The sequence below is a fragment of the Larus michahellis genome, chromosome Z (assembly GCF_964199755.1).
Source record: "Larus michahellis chromosome Z, bLarMic1.1, whole genome shotgun sequence".
Classification (NCBI taxonomy): Eukaryota; Metazoa; Chordata; class Aves; order Charadriiformes; family Laridae; genus Larus; species Larus michahellis.
This window is the reverse complement of record NC_133930.1, coordinates 51,448,402-51,466,255: the sequence shown is the minus strand read 5'-3', so window position 1 is coordinate 51,466,255 and position 17,854 is coordinate 51,448,402. Positions and strand designations below refer to the sequence as shown.

The window sequence follows — 17,854 nt, the reverse complement described above, 5'->3', positions numbered from 1 at the left end:
CCAGCCCCCGCGGTGAGTGGGGTGCGGGCCGCGGACGCTGCGCCCCTGCGGAGGCCGCGCAGGGCGAGCGCCCCCCTGCGCGCTGCCGCGGGGCGCCGCCGCCGTTACGTAAGTGACGACGCCCCCCGCGCTGCTCAACCCCCCGCCCCGCGCCGCCCCCCACCCCGCCGGCGGTTATGCAATCGCCAGCACACAGACCTACTGTACCACACACCGCCCCGCGCCCCGCCCCGCCCCGCCCCCGGCCGCTGCCATTGGCCATCCTCCGGCAGCGCCCGGTGCCGATTGGGGCGGCGCGGCCGCCCGTCACGGCGCGGCGCGGCTGGCATGCGGGCTATGAGCCCCGCGCCGCGCAGCCCTGACCTACTAACACACATCCCTCCGCGCCGCCGCCGCACGCTTCCCGCCCGGCCGCTCCGCTGCTGCTTGCACAGCACCGCACCTCCTCATCTCACCACCGCCCGCCTCTCCTTACCCGCGGCCCGGCGCGGGGCGGGGGATGCTCGGCGCCCCGCGGTGCGCTGCAGGTAGGAAGGCGCGCGTCCGCGGGTATGAAGTTGGGGTGTCCGCCCGCCGCGCCGCACTTTGGCTGGGGGCGGCGGTTGCGTAAGGCTAGCCCAGCCGGCTCCCGCGGGCGGGGAGGGGTCCGCCGAGCCGGGCGGCTCTTCGTGCTGGTGGGCGGCTCAGCGGAGGGGTGGCGGCGCGGGAGGCAGCCCGGAAGATGATGCCCGCCGAGCGCTTTCCCTCGCGGGGGATACTCGTTAACGCTGCGCCCTGCAACCGCCCACCCCCCCCACCCCCCCACCCCCACCCCCCCCCCGCTTCTCCCCAGGGCGAGCCCGGGGCAGCGCCGCCGGAGCCGCTCTCCCGCGTTGCATAATGTGCTGGGGGGTAGCGGGCTGCCGCGGCGGCCGCCGTGCGGGGTGGAGGGCTGGGTCCCGAGCGCCAAACAGCACCGCGGCCCCCAAGGCACCGGGAGCCGCCTGACTGCCGGAGCCTGCCGGCGAGATCCCCCCCTTCCCCGGGCGGCGCTGGGGTATGTTGCCCGCGGGCTAGCAGGATTAATGGCAGCGGCCCGTCCCTGCGCCGTGCGGGGCTGCGCCTGCCCCAGCCCTTTCCGTCACTTTTGTCGCTGTTTTTCAGGCGCTGCGGGACCGATCGCATAATAGTTCCTGGAAATGTTGCATTATGTAACCACAGAATTCGCTGGCAGCCGGGCTGGGAAGAGGGAGCTAATTATGCGATTTTATAATCTCGCTTCAAAGAAACTAGGACAATCTCGCCCCGAAAAAAAGCCCCAAACCCCCTGTAGTTGTGACAGATTTTGTTAAAGTGCGTTTAATAAGGGAAGTAGACAACTGGGTAAGTGGGGAGGCAAGGCGCGCTCGCCGTCTGCGTGTCGGGTGCCTTAAAACGAGATTTGTGTCGGTCTATATTTAGCCCCATCGCATTTTAGCAATTGTGGCTTCATGTGCTATTTCTGGTCTTTTCTCCAGAGCTGTGCGTGTAAGACGTTCGAGGCCATTTGCTCGGATTTTTAACTCCACGCCTTCAGAGCCGGTTTTGATAAGGCTGTATTTTTAGGAAGGCATTTCGCCCAGACGCTGAGCCATCTCTCTCCGGTACGGGCTTTCACTTGTCCTTTCTTTTTTTTTTTTAAAAAAAAAGGGGGGTGGGGTGGGTGGCGGACAACGACGTTTAATTTAAGGGAGGAAGGCGTTTAGGAGATGTCAGCCGCGCCGGAGGAGCGAGGTAGAGCCGTCCCGCCCGTGCCCTGACGACCGCGGCGGGCGGAAGGCCAGGTGCCGCCGGGCCCCCGGGGCGGGCAGCGGAGCCGGGCCCTCGGGGCAGCCGCCAGCACCGCAAGTAGGTCAGTGTGACAGTCCCGATGGGGAGCGGAGCCGGTACGCAGAGCCCGATCGCGCGCCCACCTTCCCCCCCGACTCGGGCTTGCCGGGGGTCGCCGTCTCCCCAGTGGCCGCTGGGAGCCGTTGGTGGCCGTTGGGGCGCGGCGGCCGCGCGGCGGCGGGCGAGCGAGGGCTGGGGGCGCTGGCGCTCCCCCTCAGCCCTTTGTTCTGGGCTGGGGCGGCGGCGGCGGGCGGTTATGTGGGGGGGGGAGCGGCGGGTTGATAGCGCGGCGGGGCCGTGCCGAGGGGGGGAGCGGGCCGGGCCGCCATGCGCCGCCGGTCACGTAGTGGGCCGCCGAGCCGGGCAGCCTTTGTGGCGGGCCCCGCGGAGCGTCCCTATTCCCCCCGCCCCGCGCCTTGTCCCACCGTGGCCTGCAGGCAGGGAGTGCCAGACAAAGGGGCGCAGGTAGGCATGAGGTTGACTCGCACACCCCCACGAGTATTTTCGTCGTTTTCCTTACGTAACGAACTGCAGCAGCAACAACAACAAAAAAAAATGGCCATTGCCCAATTCTGTTATTTTGCCAAGTCACTTCGGCGTTGCAGTGTCAAAAGCTATGGCTGGCTGTCCTGTACTCTGGGGTCAGCTTGTGATCTGTGCTTGATGGGAACATGGCTTGAAACTTGCTGGTGATAGCTTGGCTTTCAAGGTGAGGTGATCTTTGTGTGCGACTAAAACGATCTTCTAAGTAGATGAAACCAACATTTTGTGACCAAAACCTCCAGACTCTAAATTGAGTACCAGAACCGCTGTCTTACCTGCCATAGGTAGTAGCAGCAAAGTATTTTAAAATAATGTGGTATTCTTGATAACATGCATGAAGTTTTCTGCCACTTGATTGTTGGGGTCAAGTACAGCTTTGATTGTGAAGCTGTCTTGAAGTTACTGTTGTGTTAAAAACAACAAACAACCCTCTTCCCCCCCCCCCCTTGTCCTTGTAACTTGAATGATTGCACTCAATTTCATTGTGTTCACTCCTGTGTATGTAACCTACTTTGAGTCATCTTTGCACTCCTCAATAATTAATTCAATCCAGAGCCTTGTTAAAAGTATTGCTATATGCATCACTTTTATGGTCCTCATTCAATCAAAATGTAGACTTTGATGGAAAACTTGAATGAACAAGGATTCGGGTTTTGGTCCAAAGACCTGATTTTAAACCAACAAGTTCAAGGATTACTGAATAAAGATCCATAATATCATTGGCACTAACAATTATTGTTATCAAAGTTCTCATGTTACAGATGTCTTTGACTGTTGAAGTTCTAACACTCTTCAGAATGATCTGCCTCTACTTTCCATTTTTATTTACTTTATATTTTTCACTCATTGTAGTCTCCAAAGTACTCTTAACTAGCTTGTAAAATATCCAGCTTCCTGGATTTGACTTCAAAGACTCAAGTTTCTGTTGTGGTGTTTGGGTTGTGTTTTTTGGTGGTTTTTTTGTTTTTTTTTTTTTTTTTTTTTTTTTAAGGAACTGATCTAAAAGGTGTCAAAAAGCTTAGAGTCCTCCTATGAGCAATATGAACTTATATGACCTCCTCACAGCTTATCTCATCCTAAGAAGGAACAGTATTTGCCCATGCTTTGGCCAAAATTTGTAGAACATACAGACATTGTTTTTATTGCAATAAAGTCCAAATGGAGTCTGTGAAAGATATCGGTAACATGCTGCTTTTTTCAATCTTGTATCTTCAAATAAAACTCATAAATAAAATAAACCTTTAGCTCATTTTAAATTGACTTATTTTAACAAATAGTTATGCAAACTAGCCTTATGCAATCATTTTTTCCAGACAGCAATCTCACTGCTGTTATAACATCACTATGATGCAATAATAGGAACAATAAAATCCTCTGTTTGAGTCTTATTACACACTGTTAAGCAATGTATCTGACTCATCAGCTTAATTGACTCTTCTAGGTGACCTTGCCATGATCATTACAGCCATTTATGAGATATAAATGTGCTTAGGATATGTAATAGAAAAAAAATGCAAATAGATGGCCAATTCCTGCTGCTGGTTCTAAAAGAAAATGACCGTTGATTTCTGTGTTTTACAGTATTTTACAGTGTTTGAAAATAACAAAACGTGTTTTTTTTTTTTTAAAAAAAGGTATGTGTAACTGTCTAATACTGATGCTAAACATGACTGTCAAAAATAAGATTGTGTAAGCAAGGGCATACTTGGACTTGGCTCAAAATGTGACAGAAGCAACGTTCTTAAAAACTGGTTGTATTAAAAGGTAAATCTGAAATGAATTATTATTAAGACCTCCTTAGATATCCTGTTTTTTTCCTAATTCACATGTTGCCTTGATCCATGTCCAAATTAGCATACTATAAGACTGAATCTCGTGACAGATATTACACAAATCTATTTTTGATCAGAAAGAGTGCCATATTAAAGATAGGGTTGTTTTTTCCCCCTTTCTTGAGTTGCTCTATCTAAGCCTAATTTTTGTGGAGTATTTGAATACTTAAACAGTTTTTGCCACAGAGGTGGCTGCACAGCAGTTAGCAGTATAGGTGTCAGTGCTATGACACCTCCTATTTCAAGTGGAACACAACCTGGTAAAGAAAATGGTGCTCTGCATAGGCAGGGGTTTTCCTGCCTGGACCATCTCACAGAATCTGAGCTCTGAAAATTGCTGTTTCTCTGTTGTGTTTGCAGTGAATGGTAGATACCAAGGTTTTACAGGCAGTGTTTGTTTTACGTATTTGTACTTCAGTTGTTATATAACAAGATGCATGTTTAGAGCATCAGCTGGGATTAATTGACATAATTCTACTGCCTTTAAATAGTGCTATGTAAATTTAGGTCATCTGAAGGTCTGGTCCCTGATTGGCATTTTAAGAACACAGTTCAATAATAGAAAGCCATTTGTTGTCAGAATAATTAACATTTGATTTTGGGTTTGGTTTTTTTTTTTTATGGTTCATAACTAGGGGAAGGCTGAGACTGTATTTCCAGAACATTGTTACTCTTAAGTTAGAGCTTTTTGCAGTCTAGTTTTTTCCTGCTGTCACATAGTTATTGAAATGAGAAGCATACTGTCATAGTACTGTAACTTCAGTAACCATTGTTTCTAATGGGGTTTTATTAAAAATATGTGAAAGTGATGTGATATTTAAAATGGCATGATTTATGTACACATGCTATATATATAAAAAGTGTGTATATATATATAATTAAATGTTTACGCAAGTTATATACACATTTCCTTTGTTTCTCAGTTTTAAAGTTTTTCCTGGCACTTTGAGTAATGTTAGATTTTATTCCCTCTGCTCCTCCCACCTCCCCCTTAAATCAGAGCAGTAAACGGCTTGTGTTGGAAAAATTGAACAGCTCTAATAGAACCATACTGTCTTCCTAAGGAAATGGAAGAAAATATAGGTCAAATTTAACCTGTTAACCTTGACCTTTTTGGGCAAAAGCTAGCTTTAACATATGTTTCATGCTATCCAAATAATAATTTTATTTGCATAATTTGTGTAATTTACCTTTGGGAAACAGGCTGTACTTTAATGAGTTAATTTGTAGTTATTAAGATAAACAGTAACTTAAGTAATTTTCCTAACAATGAAAGCCTTTTATAAAAATTATATATGACATCAACTTTCTGGGTACAGCTTGGAGGTGGATAATATGAAAGTCCAATAGTGTTCCAAGTTCCATGACGATCTCATTAGTTTTTTTTATATTTGATTGGAAAGTGTCATAATAAATGATTTTTGATGTTCCCAATGGACTATATTGTGTAGACATCTTCCATTTTTTTGTTTCAATAAGATGATCAACATTTTAGCAAAAATGGGTCATCTTGTACAAAGCTATCATCATCAGTGTTCCACTGACCTAATTACATGTTGATCCTGAAACCGTAAGCACTTAAGATGCCCGTGAAGTTGTAAGAAAAGGGAACTGTGTACAGAAGCAATAGTTCTGTATTGCTCCATGCTGTTGTAATGGAGTCACGGTCTGAGTGCAACTATATAATGGCACTGAGTTCAACTATATAATGTCAGTAATTGGTGGTAACATTTGTAGTGTAAATGCTTTTCCCCTTTGTGACTGTGGATAACCTGTCCATCATACCATAAAATGCAGTCACCTAGTTTTTTTGAGAAAGTTTGAACTTTAGTCACTCCACATTGCCTAGACCCTCTTGCCTGCAAATCTACCCTAGGGATAGATAATATCACTCTTCCAGTGGAGCCAACACTAAAGCTTTTCTTCAACAGGAACATAATTTTACTAATCGTGCTAGATAAAAGGCAAGAAAAAGTAGGTTGAAGGATTTCAGTGGAGTTTGGAATGGGGCCTCATCCTCTGTTGGAGAGGACTTGTGAGAGTCATGATAGACCTGAGAGGTGCACAATTTCATGGCATAATTTTTGTCTGTGAAGAGCAGTAGGGGTGGAGTGGCTCCAGAGTATTTCATCAGTGTTAAGGCACGCTGTGTATTCACCACCTAGGCTTAAACTCAGAGTCCTGTCCGAGATAGATTGATATTTTTTTCTACACCTCATATAAGTCTGGAGACAGATAGCAAGCGTTTTTAAAACACCCTGAAGACAAAGTGAAAACTATATTCTTCAGTTTTTTTGAAGTTTGGAATGCAAACTGGTTATTTTTGTATCTATGAGCAGGTTCTACAATAGCACTTCTGGTATGTAGACAGGTTTTCAAAATAGATAACTGTGACAGAATGCTAGCAATAATATAATTAATGATACCTATATGAAGTGTGGACAACAACAGCTAAAAACATGCACAGACACATATCAATATGAGCTTTTATTGTTTTCCTGCAGTTTGCCATATAGTGGTTATGGTGATAGAGGCATGGTTCTTTTTAGAACAAAAAGTTGTACTTAGCCGTTATTTTTTTCCATTTTTGAAGGACTGAGAGAGAAATTTTTTGAATGCATGGTGATACAAAAGCAAATTGTGTTTGAGCATGCAACTGCTAGAAATTGGATTTAATTTAGTTTCATAGAATCACTATCAAAATCTTAGAGCAATAGAATTAAACAATTAGTTATCTCATTCTAGAATATGTTTGAAAAATTACGCATGGAGATAGCATGAATTATTTTGCTAAATATAAATAATACACAGTTAGTCTGTGGGGAAACATAGTACATGGGGAGGCCCACATGCATATTCTACAGTAGAAATTACTTATGTAATTAAATTACACAGAAGAGAGAGAGGAAAGATTGTGGCCCTGTCCTTCAACTTTTTGAAACATTTCCATTATTACAGTGTGAATACACAAATCCCCAGGATCTTTATGTACTATTTTGATGAAATCAGATTACTTAAGTATTTTTTGAAGTCTATGGATAAATTAACTTTTCGTGATTTCTGCATACATAATTTCTTGCTTCTGTAGCATGAGTTCTGCACAACAGTCTCAGTAATGCTTGGATCTGGGATTGTATCCTGCTTTTATTGAAGCCAATGGCAAAATTGCTGTGGGAGCAAGACTGGGTATGTAATTAAGTCAATAGGGTCGACTGTTATTACATTGTTGAATTGGTACTCAATGCCATTAACATCAAACAACCCCCCCAAAAAAATCTTTAACAATGACTAATGTAAGGCAGTATTAAATGTTGGGTTTATAACACTTTATGAGGGAGTGATAAAACAATTGAAAAATTAATCATAAGGGAAAACATTGGAATTTGAAATATAGTCAGAGGAATCATTACAGTTTATTAATTTATGTGTAAATACTGATGTTTTCCAGTGGAATTATAAAATGCAAGTGAAGTGAAATGGCTGGTTTCACTGAAGGCATTTTGTCATTATCATCAGATGGAATTTAATTTGTTTACAGACTCAGCATTGGGCTGATCCGCATGGAAAAGTATTAACAAACAAGGGCTTTGACTCCTGTTTGTAAAGCAGAAATTCCAGCTACCATGACAAAAGTGCTCAAGGAAGATGTGGGAAGAGCTAAAGATTTATTGTTGTTTTGTTAGTTCACTAGAGTAATGGCATTAGAACTAACTACATAAATAGCAAACCAGTAGGACTATGTCAATGGGTTACATGTCTGTCTTGACAGCTTTACTGGTGGACCCAGAGAGCAAAGTTGAATACTGCATGCAAAAACATGGTTGGTTTTGGTGCACACTTAATTTTGCTGTAGACTTGCATGCTACTTACGTTCTGTCTGTGTCAGGAACGATGTGTACAGCAGGAAGACTGGCCAAAACAAGAGTTATCAGTGCTATAGTAAGCAGATTGTACACTGGGATGGCTCAAACTGCAGAATACCTGTGGAACAAAGGACTTGAATTTCACAGGTTGTTGTGTTGTTGCAGCTCAGTGCCTGTGTTGGGCAGGAGATTACGTTTTGACGTGTGATTGAGGTTTTGCTGATACGTAGATAGATGGTCATACTGATGAACTATGCCAGTAGCCCACCTTCATTTAGAAAAAGGAAACAAACCACAAACTAACAATGTTTTGCTAATTATCATTATTAGTATTTTTCCTAGATTACAACACCTAGATTTGGTGTTGGAAAAACACCAAGGCAGGATCACTTTGAGCTGGAGACCATACAGATAGACACAAAGTCATAGTTCTTATCCTGAAACAGTCTTGTTCTGGACTAAACACGCTGCTTCTGTATTGTGTGGAAATGAAAGATTGGAATATAAGAGGTATAGTTTCATTCTTCTAAAATATGCACAAATCCTATGTTTACGAGTACTTCCTTGCTGTTGCTACTGTTTCAAGTAAGTGTAGGTGTTCCAGGGTATATGGCAGATAAATATATAGAAAATAAAGATGTATGCATGTTAGTATCCCTTTTCTAAAAGAATAAATATCTTTATTTGTTTTTTAGTGTCGCTCTCTAGTAGTGTTAAATTCAGTAAGACACCTGTATTAGTAAGGCCCCGAAATTTCATAAAAGTTGTTTTGAACCCTTTGACCAGTGAGATTTGGATGAGAGGCGTACTGAGACAAATGATGATTTCATAGGTATTCAGTACATGCTATACTGCTTCCTGCTGTGTGCCATAGGAGGTGCACACATTTCCTCAGAAACACATAAGTCGTTAATGATACAAGTGAATACAGTGATTGTAGTATATCAAGACAATTACGTATCAATAGCTGTGCATTCCCAATGCTACAGAATAATGAAATAAAACTCCAGTATTACTCTTTTAAGGTAAAGTCATGTTACAGAGTGGCCTTGTCTTTTTTTTTATTTTTAAATTATGTGTGTTCAACAATGATTATTTTTTTTAAAGCAATGGGTTGCATTAGCTTTAAAATGATACGCATATTCATTAAACCATTGATTGCATGTATCAGTGAAACAGGCAGAATGGCTATAGAGCTTCTTCACAAATCAAATTGTACTGAATGTTTGGACAAACTGATATTACTTAGTTCTGGGGCTTATTTTTGTTTTTAAATTTGATCCAGCTCCTATTTAACTTGACAGGAAACTCCCTTTGACTTCAATTTGAATTTTGGATCAGGATCTAACTGTGTAATTGCTTGTATATTGGAGGTATATTTCTCCTCTATAAACATGGCAATTCATAGAGCTGCTTTTGTACTACAGTGTTAGATGCTGTCTTTGGTGTGGCTGGCTTCTAACTCTATTTTCCATTAAGGCTGTATTATCGAAGACAAATAGTTACACGTCAGTAATTAACCATGTATTTTAGGAATTTCTACTTAGCTGTTCTATTAAATGTGTTAATTTTTCATGACAGAAGGGTTGGCATGGTTTGATGGAACAGAAACCAGCTTGAAACCTGAGTCTTTATGACCCTGCTTAATTGTTGTTACATCACTCACTCCTCTGCCTTCTGGAAAAGGCAAGAGAAACTGGCAGAATACAATTCATTAATTCTTTTATAACTTTCCCAACTGATAATGTTAAAATTAGTTTCATTAGTTATTGTAAAAACGTTCCCAATAAATAGTGACGTTAATCTGAAGTGGCTGATTTTTTGTTTGTTTGTTTTACATGCAAGAATCATTGCTGACTGATAGTCAGTTCTATAAAAGCACTTGGCATACTAACATTTATTTTACCAGGAACATGACTGACTGTGGAAAATGAGTTATTTAGAAGCTGTATCTCAGATCAAGACCAACTGATCTTATGAGAATATTTTTGCATTAATAGGGACTAAATAAAACAAAGTCCAATTTAAATGCTAAGTTCAATTTTCATGATTAAAATGTCTGAAGTTAAAGGTTAAGCTAGTTTTCATTAGTTAATGGTGAGACTTTTAGATCTAAACTTCCACTTTAATGCAAACACTGTTTTCTAAAGGTGCACATGCCTCAATGGTATTAAACTTTGATCTAATAAGACTATTTTTCAAATGCAAATTACTAATTAAATGTTATTTCTCTAATTTTTCAATACCAATTTAAAAGTTTTCTTTGTAAGAAAAAAAATTAAATAATACATTTTTTTTTCTTCTCAATAGTTTTTAATAGTTAGGTATTTGCCCAAATTATATGTGTGCATTTACTAGTTTGAATAGATATGATTGATCAAAAAGGCATTTTAAAATTCCAAGTGTGTGTGTATAAGCATTTGTATATAGATATATATCTCTATCTATTTTTTCTATAGGATGCAAAAATAATAATTAAATCTTTAATAGCTTTAATGGATAGTGGTGTTATTTCGGACAACAGAAAGCATTCCAGCTTTCCTAAATCAGCTTATGTTATTTTTAATCCATGCAGGACCCAAATATGTAGCGTTTCTAAATCACACACCACAGCTGTTTTTAGAAGAGATGCTTTAATGTGGAAGAACAAGATACTTTCCAGTGCTGCTCATCAACATGCCTGGTGTCCTGCAGTGTTAAATGTGTTGGAGGTTTAGGTTGGCTAGTGATATCATGGAAAATTCTGTGACAACATTACTGTAGGATCAAATATTTTTTTAATTGATTTTTCCTTGGATCGTACTGTATTTGTTTTGGAAGCAAATCTGCTACCTAGGTATCATAAAGGTTAGAATCTCAGTTGTTTCAGTGTTGAGCTATTGTCATACTAAAGCAGGTGTAATGAACCAAATTCTGGTCTAAGCTTTTTATCAAAAGCTACTTTTGCATGTCCTGAACAAGCAATTCCTAAATAGTAATCAAATTCTCTATTTATTCCAGATTTTTAAGAAGATTCCCATTCCCTCTGCCAAGAAAATTCATTCTAGACACTTCTGTCTGAGAATATGAAAGAAAAGGAAGAATGTGTGTGGATTTAAAATTACTGTATTTATCAAGTTGTTGTGGAGTGAAAAGTACAGGGGAAATAGCTTGCTCTGTTGCTTCTTGTAGATCTACTACAAATTGTTTCTGATGCAGCTGAGAAAAATGCAGACCCTTAAAAAGGAACACGGACCTATTGACACAAGTAGCAATGTCGACAAAATTATGGTACTTAAGTCTACTTTATCAGAAGTGTCTGAAGAATTATCTACAAATGAAGATATGCTACTTACTGAAGCAAGTAGTGGAAAAAGCAAATCTTCAGCTTGCCGGAGAAAGCGAGAATTCATTCCAGATGAAAAGAAAGATGCTATGTATTGGGAGAAAAGGCGGAAAAATAATGAAGCTGCCAAAAGATCTCGTGAAAAACGACGACTGAATGACCTTGTCTTAGAGAACAAACTAATTGCACTGGGAGAGGAGAACGCCACTTTGAAGGCGGAGCTGCTCTCGTTGAAGCTAAAATTTGGTTTAATTAGTTCTGCAGCCTATGCCCAAGAGATACAGAAACTCAGTAGCTCAACAACTGTGTATTTCCAAGACTATCAGAGTTCCAAATCAAATATTAACTCATTTGTAGATGAACATGAACCATCTATAGTTGGTAGCAGTTGTATTTCTGTCATTAAACATTCTCCTCAAAGCTCAATGTCCGATGTGTCTGAAATATCATCTGTAGAGCATACTCAACCAAGTCGTATACAAAGCAACTGCAGAAGTCCTGAAAACAAGTTCCAGATTATAAAACAGGAGCCCATGGAATTAGAGAGAGAGCAAAGAGATGACAGAGCTTCATATAAAGCATCCATATATCCAAACTACATGGGAGCTACCTTTAACATGTACTCACATTCTCCTCCTCTCTTGCAAGTTAATAGGTCATCCAGTAATTCCCCCAGAACATCAGAAACTGATGATGGTGTAGTTGGAAAGTCATCTGATGGAGAAGATGAGCAGCAGGTTCCTAAGGGTCCAATCCATTCCCCAGTTGAGCATAAAAATGTTCATGCAACAGTTAAAGTTCCAGAAGTGAATTCTTCAGCTTTGCCTCACAAGCTTCGAATTAAAGCCAAAGCGATGCAAGTTAAAGTGGAAGCGATGGATAATGACTATGATGCAACACAGAAATTGTCATCACCCATTGACATGTCCTCAAAAAGACATTTTGAGCTTGAAAAACACAGTGCGCAAAACTTGGTGCATTCTTCTCACACTCCTTTCTCGGTTCAAGTGACTAATATCCAAGACTGGTCACTTAAACCAGAACTTTGGCATCAGAAAGAACTCAATGTAAAAATTCAGAGTGGTTGCAAAACTGGAGTTGTTGAAATAAAAGACAATATCTACAATGTCTCTGAGTCAGAGAACCTGTATTTGAAGCAGGGCATAGCAAACTTATCTGCAGAGGTTGCTTCACTTAAAAGACTTATAACTACACAACAAATCTCTGCATCAGACTCTGGTTAAGTTACTACTGAATAAAGGCTTGTTGTTTTAAAGGATGTCATTTGCAGTAGATCAATATGTTTTGTATTATGCTGAATTTTCACTGGACTTGTGATGTCATTTCACTGTAATGTTCACATAATGTCTGACTGGTGTCCTTTTGTGCACAAATTACTATGAAGAATAGGTTGTGTTATGATCACTATGCCTTGTGTATAGTCAAGTAGCCTGTACAAAGGCTGTATATAGTGAACTTTATTTTCTTTTTGTTCTACTACAAAGCGTGCAAGTTACCAGTTACAATAAAATATTGGTGACAAACACAGAACATCTACTCCAGTTCAGTTGATTTTATGAACTTGTAAATAAGTTGTTAATTAAAAACTGGCTTTTTCTTACACTGTGTTCAACTTCACTTACGTGTTTGGTTTTTACAGCCTAACAACCAAATTACAATTTACAATGTGTAATCCTTCTGGCCACCTTTTTCCTTAATATGTTTTTTTAGAAGAGAATAGAAATAAAGTGAATATTTATAAATGAAACAGTACCAATTTATAGCCTTAGCCTTCTGTAACTTATTTATTAGTAGAAGTTAACCAAAAACCATGCAAATTTTAACCCTACTGGGTTCTAATATCAACAACCTTTTTTTCTCCTATCTCAGATGAGACAGTAATGAGTTTCCTGAATGGTTTATTGTGGTGAACCATGTTTTCAATATTATAACTTGGTGTTTTAGATTAAATTAGTTAAGTTGGATTTATGCATCTGCAAAGTTTTCAGAGCCTTGCAGTGACAGAATTGGACACAACCATCTTTGTCAAGGGGTGGCTTGTGTGTTCAAGGGGTGCAAGCTTGGAAAGAAGTATGCACAAAGGCTGCACAGAAGGGTCTGTCCCTCTTGCGTACCATGGTTCTTTCCACAGCAGGCTGTTGGCCACCTGCAGGTGAAGGATAAGGCTACTGGATCTGTAAACTCTGAGTTCAGCTAGGCAAATATCTACAGAAGGGGCAGGCAGTGGTAGTAGTGGAGTTAGATGAGACCATCTGCTAAGTTCATTCCCAGTGTGGGACATAATGCAGCTGTAAGTACAAAGCAAGACTTACCACCTATTTGACCTTGATTTCAATGGCTTAGTTAACTGAACTGGAACACCCTGGCTCACTACAGGGTATTTTGCAAGAACTTCTTACATCTAAAATAGAGACTATGTGAAGAACTGAGCAACCAAGATAGTACTAGCCCCTCGTGATTTCTGCAGATGATAAGTTCTTCACTTGATGACTGGGCAGGGCTGCAGTGCTCTGTGTCTTTGAGAAGAGCCGTTGAACCATGGAGACTAGAACTGCATCACATATCCTTGGTTTGGCTTACCAAAGTCTTTCATTTTAAAATTAAAAATAATTTATAAATAGAGCATAGACTTGGCAGAGGTTCTTTTCATGATACTTCCCCCTTCTTTTAACATCCTAATAAATCAGACTAACAAGCTTTTTCTGAAAAGCCTTTTTATTAATCACCATACTGTATAATAAATGGAACCTTTCCATAGGCTTAAAATACTAATTAAGAAAACAATATGTAGGTATTGTTTTTTAAATTCATACTTGACTTGAGTGAGAGGAAGTTCGTCAATTTTTTGGGGATATGAAGAGGAGTCTGAGTCACTCCTGACAGCTCTGAAGCTTGGTCCAGCAGTCAAGGCAATGGCAAAACTCCCTGACGTCAGCAAGGCCAGGATTTGATTCTGTACCTTTTCAGGAGCTGATGATTCACAGCCATGTACTGGGAGGACCTTGGCACAGAAATCACTGGTACTTTCTGAGCTTTTTTGAGCCTTCTAACTGCTGTGCTGTATTTGTGGCATTCAGAGTTAATAAACTGTTATTCTTTTTTCATGCCTTAATAATACAATAGACCCCATAGTTGGGCTCTGTATGTATTTGGTAATTACTATAGATGACATTTCAATGTTACTGAAAATAAGCTCAGGATTATTGCATGAAATGTAAAAATTTGCATTGAATGATGGGGATATGAGACACGAGGCAGTGATTGCTACTGTCTCTGCTTGCTAAGTATCTTCTGTAAGCAACAATAAAATTCTTTAAATATTTTGCATATTATTTATCACATGTAATGTGTTCAAGGAGAGGACTTAAAACTCTCAGTGTTGCCATCTGTGTAAGCCTAGATCTATTGGGTTTTTTTCCATTTCTTGTTACAGTTGTTTGTCATAATGGAAGAATGTTGTCCTCTTTCTAGCTCATATATTTTGTGTATCTGTTTTGTGCAATTAATACTTAACAGTAATGATGTAGTTAATTTGTTGAAGGATGTCATTGCAAGAAAGTTATAGCATGGAGCTTAGGAGCACAATCAGATGTTATTTATACTTCCTTTATACCTTAGTGTTATGCTTCATTTGAAGAAAGAAATAAATAATTTGTCTTTTGTTCAAAACCAGATCTAATTACAACATGACTTTCTGTTATGTTCATTGTCCTACTCCAATACAGAGGTTTTAGCTGCAGTTGATGACAAGTCTTCCTGTGCTGAAGTTATGATTTCTGCAGCTAATATTTGGAATATCTTCCACAGGCGTTGTGAAGTTACAAAACGCAGGAGTGTGGGCCATACATACAAAGCCCTGTTGTTCTTGGCTTACAGTTTCAAACTGGCCAGACAAAACCTCAACTGCTCAACTGCAGTAAAGGTGGTGTAGATGGCCTCCTTACACAGAGACCCTCACCCTCCTCACCTGTCTTTAGCACACTTTCCTTCAGCACATGGTACCGGGAAAGACAGAGAGTCACACTGATGGTGGCAGGGAGGGAGAGAGCTCAGTGGGACTCTGCTCCTCTGCTCCAGCTTTCAGCTGGTACATCATTACATATGAGTATGATCGGAGGAGCTGGAAATGGGGTAGCTGTGCCCTTCCAGCCTGCCTTCCCTGTGCTGTAGAAAACAGAACGAGTCTTCATGGAAATAACATCCTTTTGGATCTATTGGTCTCTCCACTGGAGATCAGAAGGTTGGTTTGAGCACAAAATGGGCTTTACTTAAGAGGATATAACCTGGTATCACAACCTTGAAGTTATAAAAACGCTTGTAAGGTCAGCGATTAACTGACAAAACAATGTAAAACATGCTGAAAGTGGAATCTTTCTCATGCGAAGGAACATAGTTGACTAGAAAGTAACAAAAATAACTAGTGTTTCAAATGAGAATGTTAAGGAAAACCACATACAGAAACTGGGAACTCCAGAGGCTTATCAATATAAATTGTCATTTTTCATGGGAACACAGGAATTACCATGCTACATCAGTTCGGCTAGTTCTGAACCTTGCCTGTGATAATCGTTAGTATGAAGAGCTTCATGGAATGTTTTAAGAAAAGTCCATGGCAAATAAGTGTTGATTGGCGAAGTAAGTTTTTTCCTAGTGACATCAACTGGGGGCTAATCAACACTGTGAAGTGTGAGTCCTCTGTTAAATCTGCCTAACTTAATTATGTATAAACACAGTCATATATCCTCATATTCTATCAACACCTCTATTTTGGTAGGTACAAAGATTGAATGTCAATATGCCCATACATATACCAAGCCCATACATTACAACTTTCTGGATCCCTCAACTTCAGTAAAACTTATATATTGCATGGGATATATTTAAATTTTATTAATATTCTGTACAGCCAAATATCCCCTTGTTCATGAATAGGAGACAGGTAACTGGCAATTCCTGGTTAACCTTTTTTATGATTTTGGGTGTTTTCATTAAGGCCCTTATATCCATGTAAGCAGTTAATGAGACTAAAAAAGACCATTTATGTTCTGTAGAACTTAACAGAAAAGTAAAATTGCACCACAAACACATTTCTGAAATTTTATTAAAATACCAACTTTCAAAAGTCTTTTCCACTTGCTAATACATAAATACGCTGTTGAACATAAGCAGTGTGCAATGAATTTAGCAGAAAACTCACAGAGAATCCAATTAATATGGCCTTTATTAACAATATATTTTTTTAAAAATACTTTTACAGTTTATTGCACAATACAAACTTGGTAACTACAAGAATAAAAAAACCAATTTTTGGTATTTATTGCATAAGAATGAGTAGCACATACTGTTCTATTACAGTGCCAAATTAAAAATAGTAGGACAAATCATAAAGCTTTTTAACCCAGTGCTAGATTCTACTTTCCTTAATGAAGCAGACTTCTTAGGTGTGGAATAAGGCACCTACTCAAGATGTGTAACATTACCAAGACATAAAGTTTAGAGGTCATTCATGGCATGGACTCCTACTGATTTTTCTGTCTCAAAGGCTAACTCAAGCCTTGTGAGACAACAGTGGTATATAAGTAATTTTATTCATATCACTGGGTTACAGGGAACTTGCTCACATATGAAAGAGAAGGCAGCCAGATATTAAACTATTATTTGTTCAATAATAGCTCTAAAAGGACACAGTGAATTATGAGCAAAAGCTCAGAGTAGAGGCGTAGTGTCTATTTGCTTGAAAGAGATAGCATCAGAAGACATTTGTGTTTAGGACTCCAAAAAACAGCAGGAATGCATCTATGCTTTTTATGATTTGACCAGCTGTTACCTGCGTACCAATCCCAATGGCCATGATCAGAGTTACGGTAGCTCATCCTCCTTAAAAACTATGGAGGTCCATAGGATTATGAACAGAAGTGCTCAGGAGGACCAAATGCCCTACAACTCTGCCGTGTTTTTATGTGGGTTTTAATCTCCTGCATGCAAGCCCTTCCTGCTTGTCCTGCATCTGAGAGAGATCTGATCTGAGAAAGCCTGCATCAGTCCAAAGGCTCTGGGGAAGCTAAACAGCCATCTAATACTACTGATCCTCAGATAACATGGCCAATTTTTCCTCCACCATCCCTTCTTCCCCCTACAAATGGATGCACAACTTAAAATGTCAGGCAGTTGTTACACTTTTCCATGTTACTCAGATTCTTGTGTGTGCAAACGCCTCAATTGGCATTAAGTTAATAACTTACATATGTAAAAAGATCAGTCTGCCCTGCTATCTGTATGCGTCAGAGTCAGCATCCATTGTGTCTTTGTTTCTGAGGTATGATACTAAACATATTTCTTTCCAGCAATCTGGACCTCTAAACATTCTCTTTATTTTTGTATATAAATATATTGCTGACATATTGCATGGATTTCCACAGGAT

General features: G+C 40.4%; 1 protein-coding gene across 5 annotated transcripts; it reads left to right on the top strand.

Moving 5' to 3' along the window:
* The first annotated feature begins 277 nt into the window (after positions 1–277).
* NFIL3 (nuclear factor, interleukin 3 regulated) lies at positions 278–15,106 on the top strand. 5 transcript variants are annotated; one of them, XM_074569639.1, is made up of 4 exons: positions 306–527; positions 1,144–1,362; positions 1,497–1,622; positions 11,087–15,106. In XM_074569639.1, the coding sequence occupies exon 4, from the start codon at positions 11,279–11,281 to the stop codon at positions 12,653–12,655; it is 1,377 nt and encodes a 458-aa protein (XP_074425740.1). In that variant the 5' UTR covers positions 306–527; positions 1,144–1,362; positions 1,497–1,622; positions 11,087–11,278; the 3' UTR covers positions 12,656–15,106. The 5 variants fall into 5 exon arrangements, with proteins under 5 accessions (XP_074425739.1, XP_074425740.1, XP_074425741.1 ...); XM_074569638.1 differs by lacking the exon at positions 1,144–1,362 and having other exon boundaries at positions 278–527; XM_074569640.1 differs by lacking the exons at positions 1,144–1,362; positions 1,497–1,622.
* Positions 15,107–17,854: the final 2,748 nt, after the last annotated feature.

Bases quoted from the DNA above. Each gene is read 5' to 3' on its own strand.
- NFIL3 (XM_074569638.1), top strand. From the start codon at position 11,279: ATGCAGCTGAGAAAAATGCAGACCCTTAAAAAGGAACACGGACCTATT.